Source organism: Mesoplodon mirus (genome assembly GCF_964341445.2).
Source record: "Mesoplodon mirus genome assembly, chromosome: 6".
Taxonomy (NCBI): Eukaryota; Metazoa; Chordata; class Mammalia; order Artiodactyla; family Ziphiidae; genus Mesoplodon; species Mesoplodon mirus.
The window spans coordinates 58,845,523-58,867,453 of NC_138982.1; the positions used below are offsets into that span (position 1 = coordinate 58,845,523).

Genomic DNA, 21,931 nt, shown 5'->3' on the forward strand with positions numbered 1-21,931 from the left:
TCACATTTATACATGAAGCATCTGACACCCAACACAGTGCAGAGTACCTGTTACCCACTTGATACCCCTGAAATGGGCAGAGCAAAAGGAAAGCATAGAATTACATTTTTTAAATAACATCTTTATTGGAGTATAATTGCTTTACAATGTTGTGTTAGTTTCTGCTGTATAACAAAGTGAATCAGCTATATGTATACATATATCCCCGTATCTCCTCCCTCTCGTATCTCCCTCCCAACCTCCCTATCCCACCCCTCTAGGTGGTCACAAAGGAGCGAGTTGATCTCCCTGTGCTATGTGGCTGCTTCCCACTAGCTATCTATTTTACGTTTCGTAGTGTATATATGTCCATGCCACTCTCACCTTCGTCCCAGCTTACCCTTCCCCCTCCCCGTGCCCTCAAGTCCATTCTTTACATCTGGGTCTTTATTCCTGTCCTGCCCCTAGGTTCTTCAGAACCTTTTCTTTTTTTTTTTAGATTCCATATATATGTGTTAGCATATGGTATTTGTTTTTCTCTTTCTGACTTACTTCACTTAATTTTTAAAAACTGCACTAAAACAACAAAATACAATTTTTTCCAAATTAGTTAGCTGTTCATAATAAAGCCTAGTAAGAATTCAGTGAGATGGATCGTCTCATACCCTTCAGTGAAAACTGGCAGTATGTTTATACATTCACATACATATATATGTGCACATACATACCTAAGTTCATGTCCTTCCACCCAAGAATTCCAGTTCTAGGAGAGATGTGATTGTGAATATTTGTATGCATCTAGATGGTTATTTTACTGTTATGTATAATAGCAATGTATTGGAAGCACCTAACAATAGAAGAATGGTTGAACTAATTTATCTATATAATGAGATACTTTGCAGCTATTATTGTTTTTAGAAGCATAAGAAGCTGCTCTCATTGCATTCTAAAGGGGAAAAAAGCAAGACGCAAAATTGAATATACAGTGTGCTTCCATACATACAAAACAAAAAAGACTAGAAGATAATATTCCATCCAGTAAAATATAGTTGAATATCTCTTGATTCAGAGGTTGCATGCATTGCTTCCTTATTTTTATCTTGTAATATTTTCAAGTGTTTTACAATGAGAATAGGAAAAGGGGTTTAAAAGAAAGCCTCCTTTTTTTTTTTTTTTTTTTGCTGTACACGGGCCTCTCACTGTTGTGGCCTCTCCCGTTGCGGAGCACAGGCTCCGGACGTGCAGGCTCAGCGGCCATGGCTCACGGGCCCAGCCGCTCCGCAGCATGTGGGATCCTCCCAGACCGGGGCACGAACCCGTGTCCCCTGCATCAGCAGGCAGACTCTCAACCACTGCGCCACCAGGGAAGCCCAGAAAGCCTCCTTTGAAGACTCACCATTTCAGAGCTAGTACGTTTGGTGTGATGACCCAAGAGTTGGGTCAAGAGTTCTTCCCGTCCAGATGCAGAATCTGGCCAGGAGCTCCACAGAGGATAGCATGACTATCATTACCATTGACCCGTGTAATGCAAGGTCATATAAGTACTCTCTTTACCCCTTTGTACTGGGGATGGGACTAGACTATGCTTGTGTCTACCAGTGGCAAGGTCTTGAGAGTGTAATCTCTGTGCTCTGCTGTCCATGCAGCAACCCTGACCTCCGGAGAACTGAGCCCGTCGTGGAGAGCCCCTTGCAGAGGACCAGCAGTGGCAGTTCCTCCAGCTCCAGTACCCCTAGCTCCCAGCCCAGCTCCCAAGGAGGCTCTCAGCCTGGGTCGCAAGCAGGATCCAGCGAACGGACCAGGGTTCGAGGTAACGCTTTCCCCTACCTTTCCAGGACAGCATTCCTTGAGGAGGAGAGCCATGCACAGGGAACCAGATTACTTACTGACTTCTGTGACTTCTGGTCCTGGCATGGCCACCACTGTGTGATGCTGAAGAGCCGCTTAACTGCTCTCAGCCTCCGTCTCCTTAGGGGAGTGGACCACCATCCCCAGTTATATGTGTGACATCAGTGTGGACTAAATGCTTTCTAATTGCAGATACCAGTGTTCTCCAGGGAGATCACAGAATATTGGTCTTATTTGAAAATGTAGTCATCAGTCACCTGCATTTCCATTTCCATTTGATTGATTGGTTAGAGTTTCATGGACCCCCAAGTATCCTCTTCCCCTTGTGTCAACTGTGTTCAGAATACAAGGTATTTTTCAAAGGGAAAGTTAATAATGGCTAATGTAGAATAAACATACACTTGAGAGAAGATATAAAATCTATGACTTAAAAAGCATACTTGACTCTTCTGGGTTTTCCTGTTTGAGAGGTAAAAATTAGCCTCTCTGACCATTTAATTCAAGTCATTCTTCATTGCTTAGTTTTCATTAATGAGGAAGCTTGTGAAAAACATTAATGTGTCTAGCTAATTATACATGATAACCTATTGTTTATAGCTAATCAAAATGTACTCTTTCTGCATAATCTTCTTCAGAAGATAATTTTGCCTCCAAGTAATAAAGACCGGGATTTTTTTAAAGTGCAATTTGGAACACTTATCAATTACTCTGCCTAATGAAAACCACCAGTTCTTTATTCTCTCTTAGCCTCTTCATTAGACACAATTATACTTTACCTCCTAATATTTATTTGAGTAAACTCACTGTATGTACATTTTGGAAAGGTCGATGTCAGACATGCAATGCTTGTGTCTATGAATTGGGATAGGGACTGGCCTGTGGCTGCCCCTATGTGCAATCTTCTGACATCAGTGGCACCATCCAGAGCTATGTATACTTTTGTTGCCTTGATCCAGATATAAAGTTAATTACTTTGGAAAACTGCCATTCCCTTACCTTTTTTCTATTCATAAGCAACTTAATTTGCTTAGTTAGAGCAAATGCTAAAGAAAACCAAACTTAGGTATACCATTTTAATTCTCTGATCTGGTTCAGGTTTAATTCTCATCTTCTTTCCTTTGGCCTTTAGTTTTCCTGGGTTAAAAGCACTCATATCCCTGGTGTATCCCTACCCAGGAAAGACCACTTTGAAACCAAACAAAAGAATCTCTCCCACCTTAGATTGCTTCTTCTCTACCTATAAGCTCATAAATCGGAGGGATGCTCTTCACTTGTAGCTGTCAGGCAGCCCTCCCCCAGCCCTTGCTCTATAACCTCTATTCTAGGACCCTTCCGCTTTATCACCAACACTCTCCTTCCTGCCCTCACCCTAGACAACTCCCCTTTCCTCCCCCCATTTAAAAATTGTTCCTCCAAATAAAACAGGTTTCTATTTTTTTCTACAACGTTTTGTCAGAAAAACTTATCCTGATGGGCAAGTGGTAAAAGAAGAAATCAAACATAGAATGCTAACTCCGAGGCTGGTTTAGTATAATAATTGAGAATAGGACTTTGAGAAATCAGACAGAATCCCAGCTCTGCACATAACTTCAGTGTAACCTTAGGCTAGTTGTGTCATCTCTCTGTGTTCAACTGTCATACAGGAAAACAGTGCCACGTCATTGGGTTGGAGCAAGGATTCAATGAGACAATTGACATAGAAAGCATTTAGCACTAAGCCTGACACAAAATTAGTGCTCAGCAAATGGCGGTGCTCGCTAGTTTTTCATATAATTACCAGTGACCTCCAGGTTATAAGACTAAATGTGTATGGCTGATTTTGTTTGCCTGAACATTTACTGTTTTTTCACGGATGTGCTTGAGGATTTGCCTAAGTGAATGAGGTGTCCGCTGAATCATTTCCAAGGCTGACTCACCACAGAACTCCAGAACTTGAGCCAGCACCTTCTGACGGTCATTATCTTTCTTGGCCCTCTGTTTTTTTCCTCTAGCCAACAGTAAGTCGGAAGGATCACCTGTGCTCCCCCATGAGCCTTCCAAGGTGAAACCTGAAGAATCCAGGGAAATTACCCGACCTAGTCGACCGGCTGTGAGTGCTTTTCTCTCAAACAGTTTTGAACTCTTTTAATTTCCCAGAGAACCTGCAGGATAAAGTGGTTGGGGATGCACTCATGACTATGAAACAAAAAATGTTGAGATTAATAAGAACGGATGCTAGAAGCATCTGGAAGGAAGTCATACCAGATTAGGAAAGAAATGAACATATCTTGGATTGCTTATCTGCCTTTGGTTATTTTGCTGATCATTAACACTGTTACAGAATAAAACAGGAAGAGAAATAACTCACATTATTCCATAATTTCTACTCAGTAGCTTTAGCAAAAAGATGTTGAAAGTAACAATTAAGAATATTTGGGCACTTCCTATGGATTTTTCTTGTATATTCTGACCTTTTCCTATATTATTTTCCACATGAATTAATATTACAATTTTTCTGCTGCATTTCTGCTGCTCTAGGACTGTATTTCCTAGACCAAAACTTGATAAGCATGGTCTGATAGGGGGCTGACAACCTGAAATCTAGCTTCATTGCTGTAACACATCAGACCCCAAATAGCCTTAAAGAAAGAAAGAAGAGGATGGAGGCTGAAATTTGAAAGTTGGAAATTAATTCGGAATGAGTTATTGTCCACTTATTTTATTTAAATTTTCCAAGAATCTTTTCTGTGAAATGGATGTGAAGATGTTTTCGTTAATTTTTTTACATTTTAAAGTAAGGAAGTACAGTGAGGGTAACAATGAAGGGCATTCACACCATTCTGGGTTGAGGTTCTTGTTGCCCTTTTTGCATTTATCAGTTGTATACTAACAATTTCCATTTTGTGTCTAACCTGCTGCCTTTCTTCCGGCTTTTCCCCCTCCCGTGGATTCTTCTGGATTGGTTTCCTCTTATCTCAGAGCTATAAGAAAGCTATAGATGAGGTTAGTATTACCTTTTTGCTTGGTCATGCTTTCACAAGATGTAAATATAAACTGACTTCCTGAGGCTGATATTCAGAAAGGTGGCCAATTGGATCACAGATTAAAGTTCTTTCCTTTGGAGTGATCTGCTGAGAGGAGAGCCCTTTCACGGAAGCCAGCCTGAGCCCCTCAGACACTGTGTATAGCTCCAGAGACTTTCCTTCTAGCCAAAATGTTACTTTTCCAACGTTCCAGTCTAGCTAAAGATAAGCATCGGTGCTTTGTTATTGGCACAGTTTCTCATTCTAGTATCTTCCAGTAGCAAAGCCTGAGCTTTTAACCTGCACTCGCCAGCCTTGCTAGGGGATGGCAGTTTTACTAACAAAGAAAAGAGACATCATTCTAGGGTCGTCCAAATTTATAGTGTGTGATTTGTGAACAAGGAGTTACCGGGTATTGTTAGATTAATTTGTGGCACATTAACTACAGCATCAGCAGCAACGTCAACTTTAGTTAATGATTCCTGGCGAATTAAGTAACTTTATTTCCTTATCTGTGGTGACATTTTTCCATTAGAAAAATATATGGCTTTGCCAATCTTAAGTAGCTTGCTAAGAAGGATGACTGCCTCACTGCTGTTTGTCAGACCTGCATGAATACAGCATAGTGGAGTTGTTTTGGAAGAGAGAGGCCTTCTGCAAAGAGTCCTAACTGCATGGAATCTGAAGGCTAGGATTATGGCTTTAAGGCTGAGCACCGTTTTTGTGAAATGATATGGAAAAAGCACTGGCTTTGGGAGTGAGCAAGCTGCATTCAAATTCTGTCTCCCCCAATAAATAACTGGAGGGGCCAGTCTCACGAACTCTCTGGGCAGTTCCATCTGTAAAATGGGGATAAAAACACCTGCCTTTCCTCACTCACAAGATTGTTTAGGTTCACTCAAGATCATGAGTGCGAGAGCATTTTCTGAAGTGTGAAGTGCTATGTAAAGCCAGTGCCTGAGGCGTGGAGCTATTCTGGTGGAAGAAGCATGTTTCTATGTCTCTGATCTTTACCAAAAAGCATCACTTTTTCAGAATTATGACCGCCTCACCATTCAGAGTGATTTAGGAAGTCATTATCATAGATAAAGAATTATTGCTTATAAAAAAAAAGATTCTACATGTCTACAGTGTGTGGATGGCATTATAGAAAGAAAAAAGGGAAATGTTTTTAATTGCTCTGTGCTACAGCCTTGCCCCTTCTCCTCATGAGAGTGAGAAGGACAGGGATTATCACAAGTGTTATCAGTTTTCTCCCAAACAGTTCTGGTACTCAGGCTGCCAATAAAATGGTCGTGCATGTGCACAACTCAAGGTTTCCTCTTACGAGTCCAGAAATTAGCTTGGAGGTGGCTGTCATGAGGGAGAGGGCTCTCATGGATTTCATCTGGTTAACCCAGGATATTTTAGGCTTTTTAAAATTGCTTTATTTATTTCAGGATACTCTAGCACACTGGACAGAGATGAGAGGTAGGCAACAGAGGTAGAAATAATTGAGGGGGTGTAAGCTGTACACCAAAATCTCTAGAGCCATGGATGACTGGAAAAAGGCCTCCAGGTGATTCTTCTAACCCTACCGCTTGAGTATCACTGATCCAAAACACAGGATTCTTTGGTCCTACCTAACCCAGTGGTCCTCAACCAGGGATGAGTATCCCCCCCAACTCCCCTTCCCTTAGGAGACATTTGGGAAAGTCTGGAGTCAGTTTGGTTGTCACAACTTGGAGGTGGGAAGCGGTGCTGCTGGCATCTTGTGTGTAGAGCAGAGAGATGCTGCTAAACAACCTACAATGCACAGGAAAACAACCTACAATAGAGACTTATCCACCCCAAATGTCAGTAGTGCCACAGTCAAAAAACCTTGAGTTAAATCTCTCTCCCATCTCCATTCCTAGGTTTTAAGATGGCTTCCATCCACCGTGACTGATATGCCATTTAGATAACCCGAGTTTGAAATGAACAGTCTTAAAATACCAAAAACATATTGCTTATTATTGATAATTTAATTATTTGAGTTCCATAAAAGTCTGTCTGGGGGAGTGTCCATGCATTTGGCATTCCTTCCTATGGAGTATGAGATTGTGCAGTGTAGTCTGTGATTATTTAATACAACCCTCCAAAATAAATATTCTTTTTACTTTAGCACAATTAAATAGATGTCATGAAGATTAGATACATAAGCAAACACTGGCTTTACCACTACTTTTTTATTGTATGTAGAAATCTGACAAATTCCAGAGCACATCCATAGACTGGACAGAACTGGAACAAACCTTTTTTCCCTCAGTTGAAGATATCGAAGTCAAGTGACTTCCCCAAGTCATATCTTTAGATTTCCTGAAAAGGAAATGAATTATTTTACTATGTAAAGAAAAAAACAACTTTAAAAATTTTAACTATTATTTTAATAGTTTAAAAAATTGAACTAAAATGTGCATAAACTATATTGTTTTTAAAAAGATACCCAAAAGAGCACCTTTTAAAGCAGAGTATGCATAATTGTCAGATTAAATAAGCCTTTTTGAAAGAAAAATTATATCAAGTTGATTCTAAAAAGTGTTACATGAAAGAAACCTTTGGGTGAGAGCCCCTTAACTATCTTTACTCTGTAGTCAAAAAGCTTAACATTTTGCCATATTTCTTTTTGAGTTATACATTCTCAAATATTTTTATTGTAAATAGCACTTTTCTTGTCTTTTTAATACTTTTTAGCTCCAGGCTTGAGATAGTCAAGCAATAAATTGCCACAAAAACTCATTATATGGAGAAGATTGGTATTGTCAGAAAATAAAACATATGAAAATGGATCTGAACGCAATGGTGTCAATTTTAGATCATGTCTATTTCCTATAACTTTGCTATTGTAAGTTTTTCCAGGGTGGATGGATAAGGAACAAAACTTCAGCTAAACACACAGACTATGGGCAATGGAAGATTAATTTTCTTTGGCTGGGGTATTAGTTTTGAGTTACTCATTATTGGTACCTTGGGATTTTCATATATGTCTTACCTGCCAAGCTGTTACCAATTAAACTTAAAAGGAATTTGCAATTATTTCTAAAGTTTCAGGAAAGATAACTTTTTAATAACACAGAAACCCAAAAAAAAAAAAACCCTCTAATTAAAAGTGAAATTATAAAGCAGGTCAGAGCTTTAAAAGTGTTCCTAAATACAGTGTTTGGAGAAATTTAGGTGATTTTAACAAGTGAGAGTTACTTTAAGTCAATGGGCTTTGGACCAGCGAAATATTTCTAAATAGTTTTGATTTTTTAAAATCTTCTTTGTCTTGCTTTGAAATGTCAGCGATAAGGAAAACCAGTCCATGGGGAAAATGTATTATTAATTTAAATAAGTCATAGCTAATATTATTATATTTTACCCAGAATTACTGACATTAGAAATAAACTCTCTTAACCATATTCTCTCTTTAAATTATAATAAAATGTGTTTTTAATGACAAGTAACATTTTAGATGCTAGTTGTATTCTCTGATGAGACATAACATGGTCCTAACATAGAGAAGGAAAAATACAAAATAAATTTATCTAATTTTTTAATTATTTTATTGGTTTGGAGGATTATACTGTCCTTTTTCATTAATTGCTTTAACAAATATCTAAACTGTATTTTCCCAGTGTGCTCAAGTGTAGCATACCCTTCACTTTCTCATCAATTTGATAAAGATAAACATTGGCAATTGTCAAGAGGAAATAAGAAGTAAAAAGCTGAAATCTGAACATTAGCTTTTCTTATTTTGACCCATCACCAAAGAAACCGGAAATAAATTTGCATAAAATTCTGTGTGGTAATTTTCCTCTTCATTAATGGTGTACATTATATTTAAACAGTTTGAGTCTTTTAAATACAATTTTATTTTCATTTTCATGGATGGGATAAATATATCCACTGAGATTGAGGCCATGTGTGGGTGCATGTGTGTAAAAGCCCAGCAAGCATGTTTGGGTGGAAAATGCACAATTTGAATTTTTAAGAGCTTCCCTTTTCCAAGGGTTTCAATTCAAATGACTACGGAACAAATTGTAAAAGTTGTCATTGCTGTCCCTTTGATTTTTATGAAATTAGAAAGAAATAAATCCTTCACTTAACACCTTGAACTTTCTAAATTTCTAGACCAAATAAAAAACCTAAAGCATTTTCTGTCCTTAGTCTTAACCAATACATTAATGCCTCACATATAAGCAACAGTAAAGAAACAGGATGATCTGTTTTCTTCTCAAAATAAAATTATATTTATAATTTAGTTGCACACATTTATCACAGCTTTTCTTCTAACTATCAGGATAGATTATCAGATGTCATTTAGATCACCTATATTGCTCTAACCTTACATCAGGTGAATTGGGCAAATACATTTCTGGATTGAAATAAAGAGAGAATATGGCCATAAGAAAACTTTGGGATTTAGTATCTTCAAATGAGTTTCTTTCTCCCTAATCCCGTCTCTCACTGAATGCTCTGATTCCCACATGGGTCACTAATATAGGGAGAAATGGTAAGACTGATGTCAAATTGCTTTTTCTTCATTTGCATGCTGTGTGCCAAGGGCAGTTTAACCCATGCAAATTAGAGCGGCCATGCTTTAGCAGAACTGCTTCCCTCTGCATTGCTCTGAAAGCATGTACAATAAAAGGTAGTCAGATCTTCAGCACACTGCCTGCCATGTGCCTGGTGATTAAATACCACCTCATCACATCCATAAGGCTAAAGGTTTCATCATACTCATGGAAAACTGAAAATTTACCTCTTCCTTTTGGTGTTTGCACATTCATTTCAGTATTCTTCGCCAGAGTTTCTGCCAGGTGACTCAGTATAAAACAAAAGACAATGAAACACCTATCATTCTGGAAGAGAACTCTTTTTTGTTTTTGTTTGTTTGTTTTATTTTGTTGTTGTTCCTCTTGATTAACTCAGCTCTGTGGCTATAAATTTCAGTGGCACTGGGCTTTGGGGTGGGCCATTATTTGATGTGGTGCCTCGGCTCTCCAGGGAATGATGACACACTAAGTGAGTCATTGTAGCAGCTGGAACCTTGGGAATTGCTCTGTTCTGTGACTGATGCTAGATTTTGGTACAGTAGCAATCATAAGAGGAGAAAGGCCATGACTATGGCTTGGGCAGGAGTCTCAAAATACTGGGGAATAATTTCTAATCCTGTGGGTAATTAGCTGTGAGGGTGGGTGACCAACTTCACCTTCCCAAAGTAAACTGTGAACCCAGTGTTTGTATACATGTGTACACACACAGTGCACATACACATATATACACATGCAGATTCAGAACCGAACAGTCTCAGTCTAGCAATTGGTTGTGAACAAAGTTTAAATTTATTTCATCTTTCTTTTCTAGTTTCTCTGCGCTACAAACATCGTTTTCTTGGTTTCATGCAGTAACTATGTTTGTAACAGTTCTATAGAGAGCTATTTTTTCTTGTTTATTTCTTGTTGCTTGAGCCAGAGACTTGCTGAGAGACGTCACTTTGGTCGTATCTATAATTCATATACGTTGGACACACTTTTCTCTTGTAGGATCTGACGGCATTAGCCAAAGAATTAAGAGAACTCCGGATTGAAGAAACAAACCGCCCACTGAAGAAAGTGACGGATTACTCCTCCTCGAGTGAGGAGTCGGAAAGCAGTGATGAAGAGGAGGAAGATGGAGAGAGCGAGACCCAGGACGGGACGGTGGCTGTCAGCGACATACCCAGACTGATGTAAGAGACCTGCATTTTACAATATTGTTTCTGTTTTTTTATGTTTTGGTTTTGTGGCCCCGAGGCCTGTGGGATCTTAACTGACCAGGGATCGAACCCACACCCCCTGCATTGGAAGGTGAAGTCTTAACCACTGGACCACCAGGGAGGTCCCTCCCGAGACCTGCTTCATCATTGTAGGCCAGGAGAGGCTAGGTCTCCAAGACAAAGGACAGGAAATATGAATTTAAATATAAGATCATTTATGAGTCTCGGGCAGGATCAGTTGACTTGGGGGATTCACGTTTTTATTAGAGCATAGTTCTATATTCACCCCTCTCCCTAGACACAGTTACTTAGAATATGTAGCATTTCTAGGACTGCATATGCTTTGTCTAAGCTGTTGTGGCGTTCACCATCCCTTGGGTGATGCTTTCTTGGTTCCTGTCATCTCTGAGCAAGTGATACTGACAGCCACACCCTAGAACTAAAGAGCAAAATTATAGGCAATGGCGTTTAGGGGTTAAAACTGACAACATGAGACGTATATTTCACTGTCACCACCACCACTAAGGTGGAATGCAGGAGGCAGCATGGGTTAGCATCCCAGCAAAACAATCAGGAGTCGAACAAACCTGCAGAGAAACTTCTGAGTGTTTGACTTAAATACACCCCTGATTTTCTACTTCATCTTCTCCATTTTCTCTTTTATGTGATCCTTTTTGCTGCAGCCTGTGACTTCACCACGTATAGTCTTCTTTTTTAGGTATTTATAGCTACCTAGCTTTCCCTTAGTATTTATAGCCTTTACTTCTCTTTTCTTTTTTTAAGTGAGAGGGAGGCTCCCTTTTTCTCATCAGACTAGATCCTAGAAAAGAACCTCTCCTCTTCCCCTATTACTTCCCCAATTCAAACAAACATATTCGTACAATCACACTCACATACATCTCTCATTTCCTCTCCCAAATAAACACAAGGTGTCCAGCCCTGGTTTGCCATAACTTCGATAAAGAACAATGCTAACTTTTCCATCTTCACTTCCGTTTCTTTGACTCAGCTACCAATGTTGGTCATCGCACCACATTTACTCCCTATAGAGAAGATGTCATTTCAGGCCACAGATTACAGTCCCGTCCAGCAGAGGTTGGCGAGACAGGGCCTCCCAGTCTGCAGGAAATGTCATCCATTGATTAACGATCGTTACATACAAGCAATTCTGGAGACAAGTCCAATTATCATAGCTGAAAATCCATACTTGTTATTTTACTGCTGATTACCCAGTTATTGACAGCCATAAATATGCTAAAATATGACATTTGGAAACAAATTGCATTAAATTGCTTTTTTAACAGCAAATAAAGTTGTTCTAGAGGCAAAATCACTAATCCAGAACATTCCCACAAAATATGCTGGTCCTTTCAGTTTTTGTCTTAGCTTTGGTTCATTCTTCTAACAGATGTTTTGAATTCCCTTTAAGCACTGAGCATACAGCTATGAGGGTGGATTGTGAATTTAAAAGATTGGTAAGACTTCTACTGTGTGCTAGACCCCATGCTGAGGGCTTTGAGACATTCAAAAGTGCGTACATGAATTCTGCCTTCCAAAAGTTTACATTCTAGTTGGAGAGAGACAAAATTATACATGGAGAAGTTCAGGGTAATATAAATAGTTGGAAGAATAACCAATAGCCTTGGAAGAGATGTTAAATCGCAGTTGGTTTTTAAGCCTCCTGTCATATTTTGTAAGACTCTTAGTGGTATTTACCCTCGTATCTCTAAAGGCAAGTCCATCTCTTCCCCCACTATGGAAACACCCACCTTTCTAAAATTGCCTAAGTATACCATGCTGTGCTGCACTTTCTCTGCTGTCTGGAACTCTCTTGTTCCTTTAGAAATCACCTCTCACGGCCCAGCCCATACAGGCAGAGCCCATCCCTTCCTCTGTGCTGCATGGTGTCTCCTGTGCATTCCTGCCATTTCATGGAGTACCTTGAATCAGGTTATTTACTACACGTTGTCTCCCTCTCTGGGCTGTGAGATCCTTGAGGGTGAGGATTGAGCCTTATTTACTCTCTACTCTTAACACCTTGCCTGGTGTCTGGAATAGAGTTGGTCTTCAGTGACTTTGATTTACACTTAACTGCACTGCACTGAAATTGCAGATCCTGGCTTCAAAGTGTTTATAGCCTAATCCAGAGGAAAGACGTGTACACAAATAACTGTCATCAAGGTAAAAAGGAACATGGAGTGATGTTAGAATCCCAGGTGGGGGGAGTTGAAGTAAAAGCACAGAAGGTTAAGTTTGGTGGGAATATAGATGGTATGAGGGGAGGAAAGTCTGGACTAGTGAAACCAGACTGGTATCATGTAGCCAGTGGGGAACCGTCAAAGGTCTCCTGAGCTGGGGAGTGACATGATTGGTGCCATGTTTGAGAGAAATCATTTCATCAAAGTGATTTGGAAAGAGAACAGGCTAGATACTGGTAAAGGCATTCAGAGGATCTATTACTGTAATCCCAAGAAGTAATAAATGGGCTGTCATTGAATACTTATAGTGGAGGCAAAACTTGACGTGGCTCTTGAAGAATTGCTAAATTTTAAACAGATTGACATGACTGTCCATTAAAGAACATTTAAAATATATAATTGTATATGAAACGTACTCAGAGAAGAAACAGGATACAGATGTGTGCATGTGTATGTGTGTGTTTATTCCAATTTGCCAAATATATGCACTTTTGTGAATATAAAATATTGGGTTGGCCCAAAAGTTCGTTCGCGTTTTTCCATAAGAGCTTACGGAAAGACCCGAACGAACTTTTGGGCCAGCCCAATATATACAGTCTGTGCTGCTACAGCATGAGCAGTTGTATGCCTGAGAAACTTCATACTATTAAAAAATCCATTGATTCTTTAGGAATAAGACATTTCTGAGTTAGACTCCTTCTTACATACATTCTTATCTATTTTATTTTCTACTGTTAAGGTAAACCTTCACATTTTGTGCTGTATTTTTTAAAGCAAAAAATTAATATATTATATTAATTATATAAATATATTGCAACACAGTTCACTATCATGAAGTCTCTACAAAAGAGCTTTTTAGAAATAGAGCACAGCCATTCCGACAAGCAGCTGGAGATCCTGATGTGCAAAACAACAACTTCTTCTATGTACACTGTTGGCTTCATATTAATAGTATGAGGTTTAACCTATAAGAGTGCACATAACTAAGATTGTATTCCATAACTAACCAACTGCACTATTTCCCAGTGCCTCATGCATAGAAAAATAATGAGTGAGGGGGAATTATAACAGTAGTTACCTGTGGATTATACAACTCAAAAGGATTTTTATTTTATGTATAGCCCCAATTTTATGTTAAGCATGCACTATTTTTATAATCAGGAAAAAAATAAAAGCTTTATAGAATAGGAGGGAGGGAGTGAAAGGCACATAAGCTGATGTGCATCAGCCCAAGCAAGCTGAAGAGGCAGCCTTTAGTATCAGTATCTTCCCTCAATTGCCAGCACATGCATCAGATCGGTACATATGAGGCGTGGTCTTCATCATTAGGACCATCTATTGCTATTTCAGTCCCTGAATTTTGCACAATCTCATAAAATGCAGGCTGGACAGTGAAAGCCACATGTCTTATGCCCCCTCTTTCCCAGTCTCACTAGAAAGCCATGGTTCTGGCCCTGTTCACCAGCCAGGCTATTGTTGTGCCCACGCCGCCTCTTGCCTGCCGTCCTCTCAGCCGTCCTGTCCGTTGGCTCAGTCTTTGGTCTGAGTAGTGTTGTAGAAGTGTGGCTGTGGTCATGCTGTACCCCTAGTGCCCTACAACTCTTTTCATTCCTAGGCCCCATGACTGTCACAGCATGTGCTCCAGCCAAACTGACCTTCTCATTATTCTTTCCAAATGCCTTACACTTTTCCAATGTTGTCTTTTCTTGGAATGACCTTCTGTCCCTCTGTCCCACATTCTCACTTACATCTGCCGTGCATTTGAGTATTTGCGTTGTTTTTATGCTCTTCCAGATGCTAATCTCTGTAGTTTCAGGAACCGTGTCTTCTTCAGCTTTTATATCCACTACCCAGTGCCAAGCCAAGGGCCTTTCATGTAGCAGGTGTTCGATAAATGTATATTGAATTGAATTAAATCAATACCTGCAGGAACACTTTGACAAATCCAATAAGAGATTATTGTTCTAAACATGTGACCTAATTACAGTAAATTTTCTATAGTTTTCTTTCTAATTAGTTGATGTGTTTTGTTTTTCACAGTCTTTATAGAAATTCAGACAACTGATTCCTCCTACCCAGACTCCATATCAGAAAAATAATTTTTAGGGCTTCCCTGGTGGCGCAGTGGTTGAGAGTCCGCCTGCCGATGCAGGGGACGTGGGTTCGTGCCCCGGTCCGGGAAGATCCCACATGCCGCAGAACGGCTAGGCCCGTGAGCCATGGCCACTGAGCCTGTGCGTCCGGAGCCTGTGCTCCACGACGGGAGAGGCCACAACAGTGAGGGGCCCGTGTAACGCAAAAAAAAAAAAGAAAAGAAAAGAAAGAAAGAAAAAGAAAAATAATTTTTAGAACAAAGGATTATTTTAACTATAAAATGTTAGAGTTGTTTTAGCCTTAGCGGGGTTTTTTTTGTTTTTTTTTTCGTGGTACGCGAAATGGCGGAGTGATCAGTCATATCAGACACAGGCAAGAGACCAAACACCATGTCAAAGAGCAATCATTGAAACTGAGAGCTTAGAAATGACTTAGGGAGTTTCCTTAAGGTGCTTGAAGTCAAGTATGAGAAGTAGTCATCTGAGGAGTGAATCAGAGTGTGTTAAGGAATAAATTGGAGAACTTTGCAAGGAGAATTTTAAGGAAAGAGAAATGTAAGTGTGGGTAGTAAATACAGAATTAGGGTCAAGAGAGATGTTTTAATGAAATGGGAGACAGGAGAGACCTTATCTTGTTTATTGATTGGAAGAAAGAGACAGTAAAGAGAGAAGGATTGTGAAAACACGGGAAGGAGAAGGAGAGGAATAACTTCCAACTGACGTTGGTCCTCTGCTCTTCTATTGAAGCCTTCTTACTGAGTTAGAAATACTGCATTATTAAACTAATTGTTCTGTCTTTTGCCGAGCACTTTATGTACCTTATTAGTCTCTCAACCTCCATTAGATTATAATCCTCTGGAAGTTTAGGGTTATGTCTTATTTTTCAGATATTTATTCTAGCGTCTGGTACAATGTATATCACATAACAAACTTTTAACAAGTAAATGAATGAATGAATGCATGAAAGAATTTCTAAGGGGTTGATGAAGATTGATGTGGCAGAGTTGGGAGCTTGGAGCCATAAAAGAAACATACAGAGACAGAGGATGAAAGGACAACCAGAGCAGTAAGAAGGACAGAAGGAAGTGTTCAACAATGACAGACACAGCAAGGTGTCTTCTTTTACGATTTAAAAATGTTCTGCAGTCCCTGAAACATGAACTGTGGGCTGCAGTTTGCCTTTTAAAAGAAATGTGTAGAGAAGTACTTTGGAGCACGCAGAAATTTATGGGAATTTTCCATCATCAAAAGCCATTACCTTATATCAGATGACATGGTAGCAGAAAAATTAGTGCTGTGAGCAGTTAGTACAAGGTACACAGAATGAGCAGGTATATACAGAAGATTCACAATACAACAGACAAATCCTGCACAATAGAACAACCTTAAACTAAGAGGAATTGCTCACTATTTTAGAAGAAAATTGACAAAGGAAGGAATATAGATTATCATCTTTTAGTCAATCTATGAGGAATATTACTAGTAGAAATAATGTAGAATAAAACTCAAAACAGCCCAAAATGATCACTATAAAAATTTATCATAAATGAAGCAGTTCTGGCTCATAAAATTAAAAGTATAAAATTGATCAGGAAAAAAATAGTCTCAGAAAAATATTCAGCGAAACGTAAAACTGACAGTGGTTAACACTATACACTAACACTATTGATTAAAAATTGACAGTGAATCAAATCTTAATAAAATTTACACCTTTAAAATTGGACCTGGTAGAAGTAGTGAACACAGAGCCTTTGAAAGATGATATGGACAAAAAAGCTGATAGGTGTATGAAATTTTTGCTATAACATTTACATAGAAAAGGATTGGAACCAGTGATGGTAATTTTAGCAAAATTATGATGAAAATGCAAAAATTAGGGAAGAATTTAACTGAGATATGTAGAAAATTAATTAAGGAATTGTCGGATTGGAAAGAGCTCTAGGAAATACCTTTTTCATGAAAATTTACCCATGTTGAGATATTTCTGATTAAAATGTTTGGATGCAATCAGAACACCACACTATAAAACTCTTAGAGGAAAATATAGGGAGAACACTTTTGACATAAATCACAGCAAGATCTTTTTTGATCCACCTCCTAGAGTAATGGAAATAAAAACAAAAGTAAACAAATGGGACCTAATGAAACTTAAAAGCTTTTGCAAAGCAAAGGAAACTACAAACAAGCTGAAAAGACAACCCTCAGAATGGGAGAAAATATTTGCAAACGAATCGACAGACAAAGGATTAATCTCCAAAATATATAAACAGCTCATGCAGCTCAATATCAAAAAAACAAACAACCCAATCCAAAAATGGGCAGAAGACCTAAATAGACATTTCTCCAAAGAAGACTTACAGATGGCCAAGAGGCACATGGAAAGCTGTTCACCATCACTAATTATTAGAGAAATGCAAATCAAAACTACAATGAGTTATCACCTCACACCAGTTAGAATGGGCATCATCAGCAAATCTACAAACAACAAATGCAGGAGAGGGTGTGGAGAAAAGGGAACACTCTGGCACTGTTGGTGGGAATGTAAATTGATACAGCCACTATGGAGAACAGTATGGAGGTTCCTTAAAAAACTAAAAATAGAACTACCATATGACCCAGCGATCCCACTACTGGGCATATACCCAGAGAAAACCATAATTCAAAAAGATACATGTACCACAATGTTCATTGCGGCACTATTTACAATAGCCAGGTCATGGAAGCAACCTAGATGCCCGTCAACAGACAAATGGATAAAGAAGATGTGGTACATATATACAATGGAATATTACTCGGCCATAAAAAAGAATGAAATTGGGTCACTTGTAGAGAGGTGGATGGATCTAGAGACTGTCATACAGAGTGAAGTAAGTCAGAAAGAGAAAAACAAATATCGTATATTAACGCATATATGTGGAACCTAGAAAAATGATACAGATGAACCAATTTGCAGGGCAGAAATTGAGACACAGATGTAGAGAACAAACGTATGGACACTAAGGGGGGAAGCGGCGGCGGGGGGGGTGGGATGAATTGGGAGATTGGGATTGACATGTATACACTAATATGTGTAAAATAGATAACTAATAAAAACCTGCTGTATAAAATAATAAATAAAATTAAATTTAAAAAAAAGAATCAGAACACCATTGGGGTAAAAACAGACGTGGAGCCAAAATATCTTTAATCTTTGAACTCAGGTGAGACTCTGAAAGAGAACTTGATTGTACAGTGTTAGCCTGGTGGCAGCCACCAGGTCCATCTAACCTCTGACAGTGGCAAAGAATGCCTGAGTGATGAAGGAAAGTGCCTCCTCTCCTAGGAGACTTTGGCTCTTGATAAATGCTTCATTTACTGATTTATTTGTTTTATACCACCTTACCTTAAACAAGAATTTAAGGCAACTAAAAATAAAATGCATACAAGATAAAACAAATTTTCAAATAAATGAGTGAAGAAATCAGAGTATTGAGAATTATTCTGATTTACCAATCTAGCAGTACACCAGGAGTTCATTGCAGAAATTTCTTTTTCCGTGTCTCTTAAACACTATTAATAGCTCCTTTCTGGGAGTGAAATAATGAAAATGCTTCTTTGGAGTTTCTTCCCAAACACATCAGTTCTAACCTGTACTTAAATGTATTCAATCCACTGCTCTCGTTTAGTAAGTAAGTGTCTTCCTGTACATTTTTTTGTCTGGATTCACCTCTTCATGTTTTCGTCTCTCCATTTTGGATAAAACTCCTTGACAGGTTTCTTCTCTGTCCCAGAGATGTCATAAGATTGGTGTGTTTCTTAGATTGAATATTCCATCAAGTCCTTGGACTTTGATAGGATCCAAGAAACTGAAGATGCCTTTTTTTTTTTTTTTTTTACTTTTCAAAAAAATTTATTTATTTGTTTATTTATTTTAACATCTTTATTGGAGTATAATTGCTTTACAATGTTGTGTTAGTTTCTGCTGTATAACAAAGTGAATCAGCTGTACATATACATATATCCCCATATCCCCTCCCTTTTGCGTCTCCCTCCCACCTTCCCTATCCCACCCCTCTAGGTGGTCACAAAGCACGGAACTGATCTCCCTATGCTATGCAGCTGCTATCCCACTAGCTATCTATTTTACATTTGGTAATGTATATATGTCAATGCCACTCTCTCACTTCATCCCAGCTTACCCTTCCCCCTCCCCATGTCCTCAAGTCCATTCTCTACACCTGCATCTTTCTTCCAGTCCTGCCCCTAGGTTCTTCATAACCATTTTTTTTAGATGCCATATATATGTGTTAGCATATGGTATTTGTTTTCCTCTTTCTGACTTACTTCACTCTGTATGACAGACTCTAGGTCCATCCACCTCACTACAAATAATTCAATTTCGTTTCTTTTTATGGCTAAGTAATATTCCATTGTATATATGTGCCACACCTTCTTTATCCATTCATCTGTCGATGGACACTTAGGTTGCTTCCATGTCCTAGCTATTGTAAATAGAACTGCAGGGAACATTGTGGTACATGTATCTTTTTGAATTATGGTTTTCTCAGAGTATATGCCCAGTAGTGGGATTGCTGGGTCATATGGTAGTTCTATTTTTAGTTCTTTAAGGAATCTCCATACTGTTCTCCATAGTGGCTGTATCAATTCAATCATAGCAAGATCCTTTTTGACCCACCTCCTAGAGAAATGGAAATAAAAACACAAATAAACAAATGGGACCTAATGAAACTTCAAAGCTTTTGCACAGCAAAGGAAACCATAAATGAGACAGAAAGACAACCCTCAGAATGGGAGAAAATATTTGCAAATGAAGCAACTGACAAAGGATTAATCTCCAAAATATACAAGGAGCACATGCAGCTCAATATCAAAAAAACAAACAACCCAATCCAAAAATGGGCAGAAGACCTAAATAGACATTTCTCCAAAGAAGATATACAGATTGCCAACAAACACATGAAAGGATGCTCAACATCACTAATCATTAGAGAAATGCAAATCAAAACTACAAGGAGATATCACCTCACACTGGTTAGAGTGGCCGTCTTCAAAATATCTACTAACAATAAATGATGGAGAGGGTGTGGAGAAAAGGGAACTGTCTTGCACTGTTGGTCAGAATGTAAATTGATACAGCCACTGTGGAGAACAGTATGGAGGTTCCTTAAAAAACTTAAAAAACTAAAAATATATTGGGCATATAGCTGGAGAAAAGCATAATTCAAAAAGAGTCATGGGGCTCCCTTGGTGGCGCAGTGGTTGAGAGTCCACCTGCCGATGCAGGGGACACGGGTTCGTGCCCCGGTCCGGGAAGATCCCACATGCCACGGAGCAGCTAGACCCGTGAGCCTTGGCCGCTGAGCCTGCGCGTCCGGAGCCTGTGCTCTGCAACGGGAGAGGCCACAACAGTGAGAGGCCTGGGTACCGCAAAAAAAAAAAAAAAAAAAAAAAGGAAAAAAAAGATGAAAGTGGAATGTACTTCAGGCCACTGACCTTTACACTTAAAATGGTAAATTTCATGTTATGTATATTTCACTACAATAAAAAATATTACTGTGGACAGGAAACAGGTGTTCCCTAAACGTACACTGTCGTGAATGTTGTTCCTTCCCGTTTCAGACCCACAGGAGCCCCCGGGAGCGCTGAGCAGTACAATGTGGGAATGGTCGGCATGCAGGGGCTGGAGACCTCTCACGCAGACACTTTCAGCAGCAGTATTTCAAGAGAAGGGACCTTGATGATAAGAGAAGTAAGTTGGTATAAAAACTGTAGAAGAAGTGCATTTCTTAATTGGTTTTTATATTAGAGCTTTCACAGAGGATGCTTACTGCTTGTATTTTAGGGAATGGGTGGGGGGAGGGAGAAGGACCCGTGTTTCTAAATGGTTGAGTGATTTTAATTGTCTTCCTCCTTTCCTGCATCCTTCTGAGCTTAATCGCATTTGTCCAGATTCTTCAGTGGAAGCTATGCAAATCGGAATACAGCATTTGAGCCTGAGGATATAAGACTGGCAAACCCAGATGTTTCCTACCACAGGAAAACAGAAATGAATGGTCTATCCAAATAACATCAGTGGCCTTATTATGCCTTCTCCTCTCCATCCAAGGTTTTATCCTTGTGGATTTTATGTAGAAAATGCTCGGTAGTTCCAAGAAATGGTGATATCATCTTATCTAGTTAAATTAACATTAAAGACTATTAAGCTGTACTGGTGAAAGAACAAAGAAATCCGAAGATGTACTTAAAAATGCGCCTTAGCACTTTGAGGAATTTTGTCTTTTTAAACTCTAGGAACATCATCTGGGGGCAGGGGGCACACATTCCCTTGCACCTGTCCCTCCAACATGCACTGCTTCCCCATTGTATCTGTGCCGATAAGAAGGGCCTGGACACATTAGAATCCGTCTTTTCTTTTTCACGTCATCATCACCGTGCAAGCAGGTCTTTTCTTGGAAGGAAAGTAATGTCTGGTGACATTGGGCAAAAGTTACTTGACCTCTCCCTGCAACAATTTTGTCATCTATAAAATTTCTTAAGTAATAGTATATGACTCACAAGATGATTGAGGGGATTAAATGAGTTAATGCATGTAAGCATCCAATAAATGTTACCTATTTTATTTCACCCTCTCCATAGCGTCAAGCTCTCCTTTTACTTGTTATCGCTTCCCACTCTTCCTTCTGAAACACAAACGTATATCATCTGTCATTCCCATTCCTCAGCTAGGGTAGATTGGAAAACAGTAATAGCAGGCTTTGGTCTCCAAAAAGGCAGAGGGCATCTCATTTTTGTTAGAAAGAAAGGAACTGTAGTTTTGAGATGAATAAGGTCTTTGAAATAATAATGGGCAGTAGAGCTATAACTGGAAGACTAGTTCACAAAGCAACTTGCTAGAATTTCGTTTTATAGCCTTGCCGAATCTTTCAAGTAGACTTTAAAGAGTCCTTTCACGGAAGCCTGAAATGAAAAATGGACTTGGCTGCTGAAGTTGACATTGTGTCGTGCTGGCATATAAATCTCCCAGCACGGTGAATGGATACTTTCAATGCAAGT

The 21,931-nt window shown here is 39.1% G+C and overlaps 1 protein-coding gene across 5 annotated transcripts in view; it reads left to right on the forward strand.

The window, feature by feature from the left end:
* TNIK (TRAF2 and NCK interacting kinase) overlaps positions 1-21,931 on the forward strand; it is a 418,711-nt gene that overhangs the window by 370,309 nt on the left and 26,471 nt on the right. For 3 of the 5 annotated variants that reach the window (XM_082624735.1, XM_082624739.1, XM_082624737.1), the window contains 5 exons: positions 1,626-1,789; positions 3,819-3,916; positions 4,786-4,809; positions 10,376-10,560; positions 20,498-20,627. In XM_082624735.1, coding sequence (XP_082480861.1) covers positions 1,626-1,789; positions 3,819-3,916; positions 4,786-4,809; positions 10,376-10,560; positions 20,498-20,627 — 601 coding nt within the window. The remainder of the gene's footprint in view (positions 1-1,625; positions 1,790-3,818; positions 3,917-4,785; positions 4,810-10,375; positions 10,561-20,497; positions 20,628-21,931) is intronic. The other 2 variants (XM_082624738.1, XM_082624736.1) reach the window with 1 other exon arrangement.